The following is an 18,696-nucleotide window of genomic DNA, read 5'->3' as shown; positions in this document are numbered from 1 at the left end:
CAGTAACAAAATCACTGTACTACTTCACAGAAGATGGAGGACATATTTTTGCCTGTTCTGAAATCCAGCATAGCAAACTGTGCACTAAAGTACCCTCATAATGTTTTTTGAAGCTAGTAATGAGCACTAATTCTAAATATAATAATTATTGAAGTCTCGTGTATTTATCAAACAGTTGCAAAAATAAGGCAAAGCAAGAAATGCTGGAACATTGCTTCAAACCCAGCATACAAGAACCTGACTACTGTTCACAGGATACTCTCCCTGAGTGATGCAAATGTCAAGAATTCAATATTATCCCGTTCCCTCTTTGAGATTATTTTGAATAAAAATAAGTGAAGTTCACAGAATTATCTGTAAACACTCTAAAAGAGGCTTAATTTCTTCATGTTCATCCTATTGTGTTTTTCCATTGACATTTTCTTTACAATTGACCACAAAAGAAATATATCAGATAGTGAGTGAATGAGAGGAAAGAGTTCGCTTTAACTTTCATTGGGTCAAAGCCGGTGTCCCTTCAGAGAATTCAACTGGCATCAACGTGATATAAAACTTTATTTTCTACTTGACCATAGTAGAATGTCAGGAGTTAACCAAATAGGAAACTGCTGGTTCACACAAACACTGCTCAAAGTTACTTCTTCTCCATGCACTACTAATAATATTACACTCCAGGTTTGGGCTAAAATTCAGTATCTTTCAGTGATTCAAATCCAGCAGCTTACTGAATCATGTCATATTGCCTGATCAGGTGATGCATATACTCAAATAATCATGAATCTTTTCACCATTCTCCCTTGCATTCATTATAATACAATTGAAATATCACCTTTATTTTCCCCCAACCACATTATCGTGCAACAAAGTTGAAACACTTGCCTGAAGCTACAGACTCTATCATGCTTCAATACATAGAAAAACTCATTTCATGTTGCACTGGCAGCCTAACAGTTTGACATTCCCCAATATTCTTCAATGTGCTGAAGGTAAATGCCCACACATTGAACATTATTATCCTACTCTATTTACAACAATCTTGTTTTTCCAAGTCTGGAACACTCACCTGTTTACAAATATTATCCCAACATGCATTCAGATCAGCAAGTTCAGTCTGTAATTTGCTCACATATTCAGGCTCAGCTTGGCTTTTCAAGGTCTTTCCAATTTCATTAATACCACTTAAGCTAGGCTGGATAGTTTGGATGTCATTCACCAAAGCCTGAAAAGGAAACATGTCAGAGTTATCAAAATACCTGTAATCGTGGTTGAAATATGGAGTAAAACTCTGTCTTGTCATGAAATCCACACTTCAGTTGGAGAACCAATCTACTTTTGGTACAAATAATTGTGCGAGAAGTTAAAACAAATTTCAGGAAACTCAGTACATTTCAAACTGAACATCTAAATATTCAGAGAGTGAGAACAACAATCAGTTTAGGAATATCAGAAAGGTGAGACTGAATTACTGCCTTTAACCCATTTGGAGTTTTTATTCCTTGAAATAAAACAGCCAAATTTTCATTGTCACACAAAGCGACTTCCTCCCCAAATTCTGATGGCCATCTGATCTTCTTTCCAGCACTTGATTTTTTTCAATCATTGCCTCCAAACATTCATTCCAAAAGCTTCCTGTCATCTACTCAATTGACTTTGTCCTGGTTGGAGTAAATCACTTTATTTCTCACACCTGTCAGCCAGCAGTCAGCATGTCCCAACAACTTCTCAAATCAATTTAGATTTCCAGCACACCAGAGGAAACATTTGCAAATCTCCTCATGAGGCCAAGGAGATTTGAACTGACCAAATCATTTCGGGCATCCAATTTGGCAAGTTCCAGCAAAAAAAACATTTCAAATAGGGCAACTGGTACTTTCACCAGTGAAGTTCAATCCAATCATCTAATTCTGGTCTTTTATCAAATATGACGATATTGAGATGCAAGGATGTTTTGATAAGGACTGATATGAAGACACTGTAGATGGCCTAAGTCTCAAAAAGTAAAGATCTGACAGTATCCCACAGTGCAATGAGCAGAAATCCTCGTTCATTATAAGATTCACTAATTAGTTAAACATTACCTTCTTTTAAACTAAGACACATGTTGATTTCCTTCATGTTTTTCAAGAAGCCAGTAAAAAAAAAAGAGCTTACTTCAATTCTGCAAGATAGTTTCATAGCACTACACACACAACCAACTTACAGCTGTAACCATTTAACTTTCTCCATAAAGTCTTTCTTCTTCCAAAGTATTGGCTTCACTGCCTCCTGCAGCATTCAAGTTTGTCATAGTTTTTGCCTTTTGGATTAACCTAAGAACAGCTTCTAGAAGTCAGACTTTATGACCACAATTCAGGGACTGCATCCTTTCTATCTTCTTTTCTGCTGAGGTGTATATCCAATGAGCTAACAATCACCCTAGCTGCAGTGATTTGCTCACTGCATTTACTGCAGACTCATGCTATCAAATTCTCCTTGAAATGGCAAATATTAAGACATAGACCAACAACTCAAAGAGTAAAGTAACAAGTACCTATTTAGCTCTGAACAGCAACATGCACAAAAATTGATAACTATTAAAAGAGATAAAAATGAATGCACTGCAAACATCTACAATGACTCAATTAATCCGAATGGAAATTTCAGCATTCCTGTTTAAAAAAGACAAAACTCTTATTATTGAATAGCACATTCAGTTTCTCTTTATCCTTGTACTGGCTGTTTGTTTACCCCAGGCAGACCTTTCTTCTCTTGTAATTCTTATTCACTTCAGGAACCACTTCTGATTAAACTCCTCTATTGTTTCAAATTCCCTGCTTTTAACCACTTATGAGTCAAAATCAACACATTTATTATTCTTGGAGGAGTAGTTCCCAAACGAATCCAGCAATGTTTAATGTACCCATCTGATAAACAATAGAAAATAGTTTTGTCAGACACCAAAATATTTCCAAAATGTAACATCCTGTCCTTATAAAACAGTACTATTGCTATAGCTATAGTTATTGCTATTGCTATGTTATTGCTATAGCATTCTTGATACTGAATATCTCAAGGTTGGAAGTCAACTGTACCTTGTTACCTTGTATGTACCACCATTTAGCTTTGGACCAGACAGTCCAGCTTCAAAACATGGACAGGGATTGGAATCCCCTCAAGTACACAAAAACCATAATTTTTAAAAAGTATATTTGTGTATTAAGAGATTACAATATTATAAAAGTCATTAATGTCTTCAAGTACACATTTCATCAGTAAAAAAAAAGTAAAGATTAAAACTTAGGCCATAATCTCACCCTCTGCCATCCCAACGCAGTATTAGGTGAAGGTGCCACCTATCAATGACTTGGTATATGAAAAGCCAGTAGAAGTATGGATGCCCAAGAGACACCAGATAATGGTCAAATATAAATGTTCTGATGACATCAGAAGTTGGCCTGGACATTTTCTCACAGTATATATAACAGGAGCTACTTCACTCATTTTTCACACCAAATATCTTTTCTTTCTCACATTTCCAAAACAGAGATGAACTAAGCTTCATTATCACAATGAAGAATACTAACTGTTTTATTTCTGGTACAGCTTCCAGAATCTGTCCATCTAATGAGTGCTCTTGCAACTATTATATTCAAACTTGTAACACTTTCCATTAAGATGAGAATTAATTTTGAGTTAATTCACTTACAGTACACTGCTCAAGCTGCTTCTCAAGTGCCTCTGAATCACCTAGAGCAGGCCATTCTTCCTTCAAGAAAACATCCACTTCAGCCATCCATTTCTTCAAGGTTTTTGTATCATTCTGTTTAACAGAACAGAATTAGAACATTGCAAATGAATGAACCCTTCATATTTCGAACATTACCAAATTCACTCAAGTTTTTGATGATTATTTTTCTGTGTCAACAAATTATTGTCACATTGTATAGGTTATGCCCAATTTTAGGAATTGCAATCTTTCTAGGTACACAATTACATGTCAAATTTAATGAAACAAGGCAAATTTAGTTTATACTGGAGAAAAGACATTCAAATCTTACTGTATAAAATTGAAATAATCTATTTCATGTTCATATTTTTTCTGAACACCAAAACAAAAGAAAAATCACACTGTATTTTTCCTTATGCAATATTACTTCATAACCAATATTTCCTTTTGGAAGGGAGAAAGTGATATCTATTCCATAACTGATGACACAATATCAAGACTAATAGGTATACATTCAATACCCTTGCTCTAGCTCAGAACAAGCCTAATGACTCCAAATCTTCCAAAAGTTATGTCAGCATTACTTCTACTCTTTACTAGCCAAGAGTGAATCGAAGTTTACATCAGTCAAGTGTCAGGTTTACATTCTGACATGGTACAAACAGGTAACTTTCAGAAAGCTCCTTTGGAGAGGAAAGATGTGCATTAACATACAGGTCCTCCCCAGGCTGTGGCACAGTTCTGTTCCTGTGAACTGTCCACAACACGAACTGGTCGCAAGTCTGAAACGAGGTTGTGAACCAAGTTCCCACACGGAAGCAGATGCCTGCAGCCCTGCTGCAGCTGAAAAATCCATGCCACCCATCTCCCAAATGCTCATTCACATGTGTGGGATGTACACAAGTCAGGTGTTTGTAAGCTGGGGAGGACCTGTAATTTGAACAGTGGAAGTCAAAGAGAATTCGGCTGGATTGAGCCTAGATGTAGAAGGAGATATTATTCGTTGCTGTAATAATAAATCTATTTTATTTTTTCACCATTGCACTTAAATGAAGTCTTCATCACTGAGAACCTCAATGAACTTGAGGCTGCTGTAACGTGAATTTGGCTTGAACCCAAATAAAATTTCACCTTTTCTGCAGGATGAGTCTGGAAAGCTTTAATCAGGCCCAAATCAAAACTGCAGACAACTTAATACTAATTAGTAATATTTTTCATTGAAGTCAAATACCCATTGGAAAATTTAAGCAGAGTAATAAACTAACATAGATATGCAATGTAATCTCATATAAGATATAATATATTGGTAGAAATAACCGGGCTTTATTTTGCATTTCCCTGAAGTATTTCTAAGCTCTTGTCCTGATGAACAAAAAATTACTCACCTCTTCTCCTTCCACCATCAGCACCCCTCCCTTACACCCCGAAAAAATAAATGTATGGTAATGTAATGAAAGACTGCAGTAGTACAACACGTCTGTAGTGAGTGTATGGTCACAGGATGCTTGGTCACATTCATATCTACATTTCATCTCACAAGCTTCTCATTTGTTGTACTGTCGAAGGGGAATGGATGTTGGGCTTCCCAGACTAAGAAAAGAAAAACTAAATCAAAAGCTATCTTCAGCCATTCCCAAATGTTGGGGCACCTGTGGTAATATTCCAAAGGAAATCACTGTGCTATTCTTCTGTCTCAAGAAAGCTTGTGGTGCGTGAAGTTATGGGGGAGAAGGAAGCACTTTAATGGAGCAAAAAATAACACTACTGGATGAAAAATGGACTGTGCAATTTACAATGATTTTGCTCTAAATAAAAATATGAACCCAAACTTCCAATTTTTAAGTGTGCCATGTTGAAAGCCGTGTCAAAGGTCTCTTCACTCACTGCACAGAAGATGAAAAAAGGCCATGTCTGAATAGAGGGGTCATTTTCAAACGCATTTCATGTTGCAAGTTAAATGCTTCAGGATTAGAAAGTTTATAGAGCCTTTGATTTTACAGCTATAGTGATGGTAAAGCAGTCAGTGTTTGTCACTGTTAGCCCATGAAATAGACACTGACTTGCTGACGGTGAATCTATTCTCTCCAGACCATGCTGTCTTCTCCACTGCAGTCAGTGGTGATCACTGACCTCATGCCAAGTTCTGAAACTCACAGGTTATCTTACGGTTACACCTTCAGAGTACTTCACTTTTTTCTGGATGAGATGCAAGTGTATGAAATCACAATTAATGCTTTGTAAACTCTCTAGCTCTAAAAAGACAGTGTAATCTCTCTGGATTATGATTTCCTCCATCACCAGAATAATTACATTGATTTTCTGGAGTTTTAACAAGTTTCTTTATGGTGTTTCAGCTTGTACCTTAATCAATTATGTATTTTTCAATTACTTTGGTCTAAAAAATAATAGCAGTTTCACTTCCCTTTTGCAGTCTGTGATAATTCTTCAATGTGGTTGGCTACCCAGCTGGTATGGTGACAACCATGTTGCTGAACACCAGTGTTCCCAGCAAACTGAAGTCTGACAGCTGCCCGTGTCAGAAAAGGGAAAATACAGGTCAGAGAGAGCAGTTAACAGTGTGGGAAGTTTTGGGCATCATTGCTTCACTGACTGCAAATTCCAGGCCATGGACAATATCAGGTATAACTGTTCTCCCTGATTAAGTATCACAGTGATCCTGCTTTATAGCCATACATGACAACAGAGAGCAAACACTCACCTTGCAACACCATCACATATGAGTGCATCTGAACAGCAGATGCACCTGGGAAGACTGAAGAAACTGTCCCCCCTCTGAACTCAGCAATGTTCACACTGTGCAGACTATGAACTTGGGACCCAAAGTGATGCACATTCTTTAAAGTTGAGAGGACCAGAGGTATGTATTTGTTGACCTTGGTAACTGTACCAAAGTACAGTTGTACATTTTCTGAAATTGATACCGCTGTGCTCTGCAGCCTGTTGACAATAACTGAAGCAAGCACCTTAGAGTATTTTAACTACTCTACAATACCTGGGATAAATTGTACACTGCAGTTGTGTCTGTATTTTCCATTATATTGGTGTCATTACCCCAGTTCTCTGATCTCATTAGAATGGATCCACCCATTCCACCCACTGGACACAGAATAATTAAATGCAAAAACTGTACCAACCTTAAACTGCTTAACTTTTGTCATCAGTTCCTCAAGTTTCTGGCTCTGCTCCATCAAATGAATGGTCAATTTCTTCCATCGGCCAACAATCTCTTCAAGCTCTGATCGATATTTCTGGCTGATCTCTGCTGGGGCTTTCCTTGACACTTCCTCTGTAGCTGTGGTGAGATAATTCAGACCACTTTGCTGCTCCTGAAAAGAACCTTGTAAAACCTCAAAAGGAAACGTAAATGTTTTGTGAACACACAGACAACAGGAATCATAGAAATTGTGATTCTTCAGTTAAAAATATATTTTCTATACCCTTTAAAGCAAAATAATTTCCCCATTTCACAGCCAGTGTCTATGAAATCACTTGAGTTCAACATTTTCCAACTTTAACTTTGTGACCATCTATTCTTAACACTTTAAGGTTAACATTTATAACACTGAAAGAATATAGTACTGTGACCAAACAGTTAATGCTCACAATTTGAAACAAATTAATTTATAAAGCAAAAGTACATTGTCTCAGGTGGTCAGTTGGGTTCTGATGTGATTAATAATTCCAGTGAGAGGTGGGCTGTCTGGATTACTGCACACTCCTGTGGTGTTTGTTCTACTTGTTTCCACTGAATACTGTGAAAGTGCCTGATGTCATCCTTAATGCCACAATTACAGTTTGAGTCATCTTGAGCCAAGGATTCCCCTGAGTTGGTGAGGATTACATGTTTTTTTTGAGAAGGCTTTGAGAATATCCTTGAAGGGCTTTCTCTGTCCTCCAGAGAACTACTAGCTCTGACGGAGTTCAGAACGCTTACTTCAGTGGTCTGTGCATGCAGACAAGATGAGCCACCCATGGGAGGTGGTTGAGAATGATCAGAGCCTTGATGCTGGGATGTTGGCTTGGGAGAGAACATTGGCATTAGTTCACTGATCCTGCCCATGGATTTGGCTGATTTCGCAAAGACACCATTGGCGATATCTCCCCAGTGCTTTCAGTTTCCTACCATAGGTTTTCCATGTCTCTGACGGATATAGGAGGACAGGGATCACTACTGCTCTGTAGACCATGACCTTGATGTCATGTTTGACGTCTTGGTCTTTGAACAATCTTTTCCTCAAGTCGTGCTGGTGCTCTGGAGACTGTGATTGATTTTGTCACCCACATCTGTCCATGCTGAGATGTGTCAGCAGAGATATGGAAAATGGTCCGAGTTGATCACTGTCTTGTCACGCATTTTGATTGTTGGGGGCAGTGTTGTGCAGCTGGAGTAGTTTGAGAAATGGTATTTGCCTTCTAGATGCTGAATGTCTGGCCAATCCTTACACTTGCTTTGATGAAGGAATAAAAGATGGCCTGCAGTTCAATCAGAAAGTGTGCACCTATGTAACTGTCATCTCTGCTATTTAACTCAAAGATTGAGATTGGACTTATCTTGGTTCTTAACTGGAAGCATCGCAGGCTCAATAGATTCCTGCTCATTCTGAAGAGTAGTTTCAATCTAGTTTAAAGCTAGCTGAAGGTGATCTACAGCAATGCACCGAGGGATATTGAGAGGAGGCTTGTTTAAGAGCCCTGGGTGAGGGCCTGTGCTGGACTGGTTGTTGGAAGTTCTGGCTTGCATGTCATGTCATGCAGTTGGAGAAAGGTGAATTTAAATGTGCACACTGGGGTCTTCTAAGTCACCAACAAGGTCTCTCAGAGAATGTATAAACTTATACACAAGGCATGAGGAAGTCAAGCACAAGGTGTGCAGTTTACTCAAGGGCTTTTTACAGGAATTTTCGATAAACATTTTTGCAATCTAGAGGGCAGTTAGTCACATGACACAATGCTTCAAGGGGTGATGGCCTTGAAGCAAAATCACTGCTCACAAACAATATTGCAGATAGAACATTTTAAAGATAGGATTGATAGAGTTGAAGACTTTTGAGTAGTCAAAAGAGCTCATGTACAGTGGTTGAATATGCCCCCCAAAATTTTCCCACCCTAACTTCACAGTGTATTCCGAACATTTCATTAGATCGAAGTTTTACTCTGAAGAGAACATTGGACAATGACTAAATAAATAATCACAGAGTCAAAGCATGGTTTCAGCACCCCTCGAGGCCATTCAGCACAATGTGTCCATGCTAACTTTCTACCAGAACAGTTCTCTGGTTCCACGCGGCTGCCCTTTCTCTTCAGCCTTGCTAATTTTTCTCCACAATATATTTATCCAGCTCCCTCTTTAAGGCCACAGTAAAACCTGCCTCCATCACATCTACAGGCAGTGCATCCCAGATTGCAACAAAATGCCGCATAAAAATGTTCTTTGTCATCTCTCTCTACTGGAAAATGGGTTAAGTATGTAAATGCATTTGATAGCCAGCACATACAGAGTGGGCTGAAGGGCCTATTTCCGTCCTGTCTAATTCCATGATTCTCGTTCTATTCCCCTATCTTTTGATACCTGTGAACCTTCCATCAAAGGGAAGAGCCTCCTGCTGTGGTCTCTGTTTAGATCCCTCATTATTTTACACAAGATCAAATCTCCTCTTCTCCAGAGAAGACATTTCCAGCCTCTCTTATCGATCCTCATCACTGTAATTCCTCATCCCAAGAGCTATTCTCCTAAGCTTTTCTGGATCCTCATCAATGCCTTCACATCCTGCTTATAATGTGCCAACCCATCGAGGCCAGACCAGTAACCTTACAGCATAACTGTCATGCATTTATATTCAATGCCTCTGAGAATAAAGCCCAGAATTATGTATGCCCTATTAACTGCTTTCTCAACCCACCCTGCCACACACCCCCAGATCCCTCTGGTCCTGCATCCACTTCAGTAAGTTTATTACATATTGCCCCTTCTTACTCTTCCCACCAAAATGCAACACCTTACGTGCCTCCACACTAAACTTCAATAGCCTGTTCATTGCAACAAACAAACTGCTGGAGGAACTCAGTGTGTCAGGCAGTATCTGTGGAGAGAAATGGACAATTGATGTTATGAGTCGAGACCCTTCATCTGGACTGAAGGGTCTCAACCTGTAACATCGACTGTCTCTTTCCCTCCATAGATGCCGCTTGACCCGCTGAGTTCCTCCAGCAGTTTGTTTGGTGCTCCAGATTCCAGCATCTGCAGTCTCGTGTCTCCAGCTTGTTTCTATCCTGCTGCAATCTGTCACTGACCTTTTTTCAGTTCCAAAACACAGCTAAGGTTTGAATCATCCAGAAATTTAGAAATTGTGGCTGGAACTCCAATTATATGTAGTTTCATGATGCAAAACAATTTTGAAAACAACTGCACGATACCCCACATGGATCCTTTTGGGCCAAATGACTTCTTCTCAGCGGAAGGAAATCATGGAGCTAAAAAGCCTGACAGCGCAAACCACCCATGATGTTGTCAGCTCTTCTCATGGTAAGATCAAGGAAAGCCAAGTGATACAAGCTGAAGCCAGCAAGAGTCCCCAGTGTGAAACTTGAAGCAACTTTGCAAAAGGGAAATATTGCAGAAGCTGAAAATCTGAAATAAAAACAGAAAATGCTGGCATGACTCAGCAGGCGAGATTGGATTTCTGTTTCCTTCTCCACCCAAGTTTTTAGCCTGTTGAGTACTTCCAGCAATTTTCTATTTTTATTTAACATTGAGATAGTCAGTGATGTAATTGTTCTCCATTATTCCATGGCCCATCTGCAGTGATCCTGACTTCTCCTTTCATCACAACACTGGATAGGCTCTTACCACCGCCCCACCAAATGTGAACTATTTACAAATTAAATATTAACAATAAAAAACAATTGACAACATTATAAATGGGTACATCAGAGGAAAAAAAGATGCATGTAATCCATTCACTTACCGCCAGCCAGATTACATGTCAGCACTGTTAAAATGTATTTACATTCCATTTACTTAAGCATCCCAGCGAGTCTCAAAGCTAGGTACTTAAACTGACGCCACAACAAATTATTAAAATATATGACTGTACGAGTATATAATTTTTAACTTTAATTTCTCCTTTGAGATTTTCAATTACCCAACAAAATCCATGTGAGATAAATGAAAGATGTTTCACACTCTGAAAAAAAACACACACACACAAAATGGACATGTATTAAAGGCAACCCATGCTCTAATGAAGGAGTGAACCTTAATCCTATCCAACGCCAGCCAAACGAGCTGTCTGCCAATGCCTTGCAGCCATCTGGAATTTTAAACCACTGGGGAATTTTTGATCTTGGAAATCCATCATTATAGCAAGAAATCTCAAGAGAAGGAAAAGAGGTTATGAGAGAGTGGGGCGGTGGAATGGGAAAAGAATCGAGGGGAGATGTCATCATATCAGGAGGCTTGCTCCCTAACTGTAAGTGTTCCAATGATCCTAGGTCATTAGAAGCTGTTGAAGTAGTAACTTACTCTAATAACCCTAATATATGAAAAAATCCTGAAGTTTAACTTGAGGCAGAGAAAAAAGAAACAGAAGGGTATCCATCTATTACAATTTAAAATAAAACCTCAAAGGCCCCTTTTTATCTTTGTGCCTTTGTATCCCATTTCTGACAAACGATAATCTCAGTGTTAAATGTGGGCAGTTTGGGGCAGATGAGGAAGGCAAGAAACTCACCAAGTTAAGACAAAAATGTTAAGCTGCCAAATCTCGTCACCTCCTTTACATCCAGCAAGCGGGTCACCAGCATAATGAAGGAGCGTGAGAAGAATCATATAACCTAAGGATGCCCACCAACAGGTGTAAATTGCAGGAATGTCTACCAGCTTTCTGGGATTGGAAGAAAGGCAAAAAGTCTTTTTTATGATGAGTGCCACAATTGTGACAGTTTTGTGACACTTGCGACAGTTTAACTACTTTCTGACAGCAGGATAAGCCATTACAAAAGAAGTAAATGCAGAAAGTTAATGTTCTTAAGTGAAAAGATCTGGCAATGTCTGAAGGAAGCAATTGTGAGAAACAATAACCGGCAATTCTCAACATAAATGATGGCTGGGATTCCTTGGTGCGGAATATGGGATCAATCTGCCCCTGTGCCTAACTCCATCTGCTTTATTACCTCCAACGAGTCAATAAATGTTCATCTTTCAGACAGGGGTTAACCATTCAGCAAGTGAAAGCATCAGCAAAAAAAAAAATCACAGTAAGAGATTTCTCTACAAAAATGTGCATTTTTATCTGTGAATAACCGGTTACTCCTTCATGCCATGGATCAGAGGTCGTTCATCCATCATTACAATAATTGGAATAATTGGCACCCAAATCGAAGTAATATCATTAAGGCAATTCCATTTGGACATTCCAGCAGAAATGATTAAAGATACATACTTTCAGCTCTTTGAGTCGCTGCTCCATAATTTCATACTCTGTCACAGTAACACGTGGTAGAGTCAACTTGGCTTCTGATTGCTGGATCCACAGAACCAGCATGTTCATCGTTTCCTTGTAACGAAGAGTAGGCAGGCTTTCTAGAACTGGGAAAGGGAAGGAGTACAAACACCAACACATTTTATTCAGGTCGTTGTTTTCCATCAACTTTCACAAAGAACTTCAGAGAAATTAAAGCATACCATACCAAGAAATGGACACTGTCCTTCTGCCATTTAACCATAAACCCATCAGGACACAGTGTACTAACAGTCAGAAGTGACAAGGGCATACAGCCCCTCAAGCCTACATGGTCAGCTAAATAGATCACCCTTAATCTCTGAAACAAAAATAGAAAATGCTGGAAGTACTCAGCAGGTCAGGCTGCATCCGTGGGAAGAGAACAGTCTTACAAAGGGTTTCTGTCCTGAAATATTGACTCTGTTTCTGTTTGCACAGATGTGGCCTGGCCTGCTGAGTATTTCCGTCATTTTCTGCTCTTTACATTTCCAGCATCTGAAGTTTTTTTTATTTTCACTACTGATCTTTACCTACTTATAGCCACCTTTCCTTCTCATCCCTTCTTTGTGTCCTGAGAGTTTCAATTGTTCCTACATCCCACAGCCTTCCAGAGCATTACAGATTTGACTACAGTGCAGCCCAGAGTCTGATTTTCACATCGCATCTCCTTGTTTTTAACTCCCAGGTAAAGAGAACATTCTGTCTGTTCTCAGATTATCAAACTCTCCCAATATTTTTAACACCTCCATTATTGCTAAGATTGTTAGGGATACCAATCAGGTTTATGCAACCCACCCTCATAATTTAACCGTATATTGGTATCACAATGGTGGATCCATATTGGGATCCCATTAAGGAAAAGTATAATAGCAAATAACAGTGAATAGTTTAATAGCAAATGAAACTTGCAAGAGGCCCAATAAAAGTTCATTACTTGAGAGGAAGCCTCGTTATCTTGTATACCCTTCCACAAACACATTGCTACAATCTACAAACCCAATAACAGACTACATGAAGAAAGCCAAAAACTTTCTTATATCATATAGTTTCTGTTATAAACTAGGCGAGCTAAATTTCTTTCTTGCTGAATGTTATGGTTCTGGCCATTTTTAGCACACCTGCCTCATTGGAGAATGAATCCAAATTATCCAGATTTATCGGGGAAACTGGAAAGACATTTAAAGCAATTGACATTGAGCACTGTTAGATTTTTATACACATCAATGCACAATTATAGTAAGGGACCACAATATTCAAGACAGCAGCTCAGCATCTGTTCAGATTAAGCAAGGGTGGGAAAAAAATGCTGGCACTACCAGTGATGTCCATTTCCCAGAAATAAATAATTTCAAAAACACATCCCACCGGCAAGAAGTGTGAGGTGGTTATGTATATCTTAGGATCTACTGGGAAAACAACACTACCACTAGAAAACAGGGAATTATTGCCAGATTCTGTGATTTGCTTCTCTCTTCTAATCCTGGCATTGCAAATAGTCCAAACTCCAATTCTTAACTCCTTCTCACATCTGATTGCATAAGGTACCAAAAAAATCGGGTTTGGTAAACAAAGACCAAGAAGAGCAGGAGCTGACTGCCAGCAAACATCACTGCATAAAGGTTTCCTGGTGGTAAACAGACAAGCAAAATGGCCACTTTCAATGTTAGTAAATTTTCTACCAACATCATTGACGGTAATGTAGTTCCTAGTTTCCACCAGAGAAAGTATGCATCACACGTGCAAGAGCCAAACATAATTTTATCACCAACAAAATGCCGCCAAAATCCAGACCAAGCAACTTGCTTTGCCTGTATTTCATGTTTCAGAGTTCAAGTCAGAGATTCAATTCATCAATTCTGTTGCTCTTCAGTGACCAATTCATCTTATTTTTGCATCAAAAGTGCAATTCTCAAAGTGTATTCTCCATCCTCAACCAATTTATCAGTGTTTGAGAACACAGTATGGATCCGTGTCTTACTACCTTTGTTTACTATACTCATAATACTCCCTTTGTGAACCCTTAATCAAGTTGAAATACCTCCTCAATATTAATGCAAATGCAAAGTACAAGAGAGGCTGGAAATGCTTATTTTGTATTTTAAAGGTTCTATCCAAATACCTGCATATGCAACTCAAGAATTTTGAAAACTGAGGTAAATTTCACCTGGAAACTGGTGTATTCATGAATTTTATGTTAGTCATACAAATAGGGTGTCTGGATTGAGGCACCTGAATTTGGGTCACATCAAAAGGAACTGAAGGATTGTTATAGTATTTATGCTGCATAAAAAGTAAAAGCTAAAGTTAATAAACCATCGCTACCAACCGAAATCTTTTTGTTCATATCAATTTACTCACCTTACCTCTTTAAAGATGTTGACTTTTTAACTTGACCTGAGTTCCATGGCACTTATCCCCTCCAGCATCTTGTCCAATTACCTATCATTTATGCATGAGCTTTAACACTGAAGGTTGATAAGTTATTCTACCAGAGGGAGTATCAAGGAGGTCAATGCAAATTCCACCATGTGCATTTCTGGCAGACACAACTTGATAATGATCAGAAGCCTGGACCTTGGACATCTTTCCCCTCCCTCACCTTGATAGCAAAACTGAAGTGTAGCATTTTCACAGACCTTCCCAGTTAAGGTTTGATAACTTAGCACAGACAAGCTAAATTAACTTGAAAACTTCCCAGCTTGAATGACCTGACTGTCCTTTGTGCAGATCTCCTGTGTAAACCCACTGAGCTATCAGAGGAACTAATTAAACTAATTAAGGAAAAAAAATGTATGCATTGTGAAAGGACGTAATATTGGGAAGACAACAAAACAGCGGAAACTAAAACAGTTTGCACAAATAAAGCAGAAGAAATCAATTACATAATGGAAAGTGAAGGGAGGGCCAAAGGAAACAAAAGATTATGGGCAGCAGAGAAACAGAGACCCTGTGTTGAAAAATAAATGAATTAACATTGCACCAATGCACCAAGGTTAAATCTACAAGAATGGAGAGTGAGAGAAAGCAGAGCACTGACAGCTGACTTTAATTGGAATTTTAACTCTCTGGCTTGGAAAATCAATGTGATAGAAATAGTCTTCGCACAGCAAAAGATAGCAGCAAATGCAAGGAAGTAGAGTGTTCTTTCTGAACTCTTAAAAATGTCAATTTTTCTGTTGGTGGTGATTGTTTATGAAGTAGAGATTCAAAACACTGCAGCCAGAATTTTTTCTCCAGTTACTTTAATTCATGTAAAGGCTGCAACAAGAGCTTGTGTTCCTTCATTTGAACTTGTTCCTTTTCTAAAACATCTGCATTCATAATAGATCAGTGGATGAGATGCTAAAGAGAACTATTTCTATTTCTTTCCCTGGAGGAACCTGCAATGCTACTTATTTATTGTGAAAAACTGCAAATGCAGTTCTGAAAAGATGAATTGCCTCAATGATTTTGAAACATTTTGGTTGGACCACGGCAATAAAATTTCAAAATTGGAAATTGACTGAAAGACTGGGTTTTGCAGTGATTAAGGATAACTAGCACAAGCTTTTGGAACCACTTACGAGACTGCAATAACTTTTCTTGACTCTGCAGAGCTGCAAGAACCTTTGCAAAGTGACTGGTGGAGGAAGCAATATCAGCCCCCAAAGACTTGGGCACTTCTTCCTTCTGTTTTAACTCAGCTCCTTGTTCAGTCAGCTTATGAACCAATGGCTGCAGCGCTCTCAATCGTGAGATTTCCTCCTGAAAGGTTTACACAGAAGTAGATTTTATGTACATTCAATTTCAGGTTCTGAACATTTCAGAAACCTCCAAGTTTTATGTTTCATATCAAACACATCATGACTTACTGGTTTACTTGGAGCATTTAATGCTAATAACTTTGAGCTTTAAATTACTGGTTGCACAGGATTTACTCTGAAGCAGAAGTTTAAATATTCAATACTAAATGTATTTGATAAAGTGATAATGCTCATATCAGAAAATGGTTGGCTTACACTGAAGGATGAGGTCAGAATGGGTCAGGGAAACACTGGGCTTCCATAGATGGACAAGTTTAACTCAAGGAGGACTGACTGAATGAAGATCATTATTACACTTGACAAATCTAATTCTTTTATACAAACAAAGTCAAACCTGTATCAAAATATGTTGTAATTACTTTACATGTCATCATCTTCCTTTCCCAACAGTTGTCAGATATAGTTTCATGGATGTAAGTTTTGTTAACACTGGGGGTTGGAACTGATTCAGTTATTGTATCTGATAACTGGAACTTATGTGCAAAATGTGATACAATTCTGTTGAATTCTTAATTATACCGAGATAGTATAGCACTTGAAAGATGAATATCAATCAGATGTGTGATACAGACACCTCCATTTGCCATTGGAGGACAGCCTAACCAGGGACAGAGTGAAACAGTTCAAACAATTTTTGTACAACAGAATTCCTCAAAAACTTTCCCTACAGACATCGTACCAAAGGAAGGGGTTGAGGCACATACATTAACAGCAGTTAAAAGGCACTTGGACAAGTACATGGATAGGAAAGGTTCAACGGGAAATGGGCCAAATGCAGGCAAAGGGGATGGGCTCAGATGGGCATCTTGGTTGGCATGGACAGGTTGGGCTGAAGGGCCTGTTTCCATGCTGTTTGTCTCCATGACTCTAGACATGCTAGCTCAATCAGTAACAATAATCAAGCTACCATTTCTTCAGCTGCTTTAATGACATGACACACCATGTGTTTTCTTACACTTTCAGTAGACAACCCATTTTAATAATAATTCAAGAAGCACCATCACGTTTTTCCCCCAAAGTTTTGTCTGAGTAAGTTGCATGTCATTCTTGATAAGATGAACTGACTAAGTTGCACTTATATTTATTTTCTTCTTGTCTGCCTCTCCAGGATACAGGACATCCCAACACAGTGACGGATGAAAGACACCAGGAAATTAATTCCAACAATATAATTTAGATTTGCTCCCAATTTGGCAGTGACTATCTTTCAGTTAGAAACCTCCTGCTGTAGAACATTATTAATTAAGGAGTGATTGCCTGGGCTGAAGCTGATTACTTTGAATCAAGGGTGATTGAAATGAAGTGTTTCAAATTCTGAGCAGCCTACACAAGGTGAACATGAAGGACCTCTTTCCCTCAGCAAGAGATCAATAATGAGGGGACATAGATTTAAATTAATTGATAGAAGAACTTGAAAGGTGTTGATAAAAGTTTTCTTTAACCACAGGGTAGAAAAGGTCTGGAATTCACTGTCCGGAAGGGAGATGGAAAGAGAAACCTTCATCATATTTACTGGATATGCAGATGGCACTGGAACACCCAAAACCTTTAAGACTTCAGACCTTGGAAGTGGAATTAACCTAAAAGGAACCATCTTTGGCCAGCATGGACTCAATGGACTGATTGGCCTCCTTCAATAAATTGTTTTGATTCTATGATCAATACAAGTGAGATCAGGCACCCAGTGGAGAGGAAGCTGCTCACTTCCAGTCCTGATGGAAGATCACTGACCCAAAACATCAACTGTTTCTTTCCACAGATGCTGTCTGACAGCTAAATAGTTCCAAGATGTTCTCTTTTAGTGTTGTGCAAACAAAACTAAGATCTTTTGAGGGCGCTGCGTCCTGACCTTGCATTTCTCCAGTTGGATCTTTGCTGTGTTGGACTCGGTGGCTGGTGACTGCTGGGCTTTTAGCCAGCTCTCTGAAGAGATCACGGCCTGTTCAAGCTGTTGAAGCAGTGAAGAGACACTGATGATCTTTTCCTGATACTGAAGCCAGTCCATCCGCTCCATCAGTAATTGACAGAATTCTTCCCAGCGCTTCTGGAGCTGTTCTGAAGCCTGTTTGATATCATCTGCAGATGAAATCCCCTCTGCAGTTTAAAAAACACAGGAGTGAGATGGCCCTTTAGCCAATAACACGTAATAGATTGCAAACATATATACAATGAAGTTACTTACGATTCCAAAAGTAAGAATGCCAGCTCCTGATATCTATCATAGCTCCATATATGAAGATATTAATAGTGGTGAACAGGGCATGAAGAGGTAATCGAGTAAAGTATAATTTATGCTCTGCTAGATTAACTAAATAAGTCCACATGTGTAATCAGTGACAGTTGGCAAACGTTACTGCTGCCTGATTCAAACATATTATATTGTGTGCATCAAGCGTGGAATTGGTGAAAGCTAATTCCATAGGAGATGAGACACTGTGATATTATCACTTCAAGTTCAAATGATATTTAATGTTGTTCCCATGGCAACATAGGATAAAACAGCAAACAACATATTTATATTATCTTAAAACAATTTCATAAAATTACCATGTTAATGTCTAGTTAAGAGAAAAATTGGATAATTTATATAAAAAAAACTGTTCTTATACCCAGAGCAGCCAACAGAACAGAAAATGTCATGCTGTAAACTGTAGAATTAAGACTT

At 38.7% G+C, this 18,696-nt stretch overlaps 1 protein-coding gene across 3 annotated transcripts in view; it reads right to left on the bottom strand.

Moving 5' to 3' along the window:
• dmd (dystrophin) overlaps nucleotides 1-18,696 on the bottom strand; it is a 1,415,828-nt gene that overhangs the window by 815,355 nt on the left and 581,777 nt on the right. For all 3 annotated transcript variants that reach the window (XM_052015085.1, XM_052015086.1, XM_052015087.1), the window contains exons 20-25: nucleotides 17,881-18,125; nucleotides 15,792-15,972; nucleotides 12,169-12,314; nucleotides 6,862-7,074; nucleotides 3,686-3,799; nucleotides 1,064-1,219 (exon numbers count right to left, since the gene is read on the bottom strand). In XM_052015085.1, coding sequence (XP_051871045.1) covers nucleotides 1,064-1,219; nucleotides 3,686-3,799; nucleotides 6,862-7,074; nucleotides 12,169-12,314; nucleotides 15,792-15,972; nucleotides 17,881-18,125 — 1,055 coding nt within the window. The remainder of the gene's footprint in view (nucleotides 1-1,063; nucleotides 1,220-3,685; nucleotides 3,800-6,861; nucleotides 7,075-12,168; nucleotides 12,315-15,791; nucleotides 15,973-17,880; nucleotides 18,126-18,696) is intronic.

This window comes from Pristis pectinata, chromosome 4, assembly GCF_009764475.1.
Source record: "Pristis pectinata isolate sPriPec2 chromosome 4, sPriPec2.1.pri, whole genome shotgun sequence".
Classification (NCBI taxonomy): domain Eukaryota; kingdom Metazoa; phylum Chordata; class Chondrichthyes; order Rhinopristiformes; family Pristidae; genus Pristis; species Pristis pectinata.
This window is presented reverse-complemented; position numbering and strand designations above follow the sequence as displayed.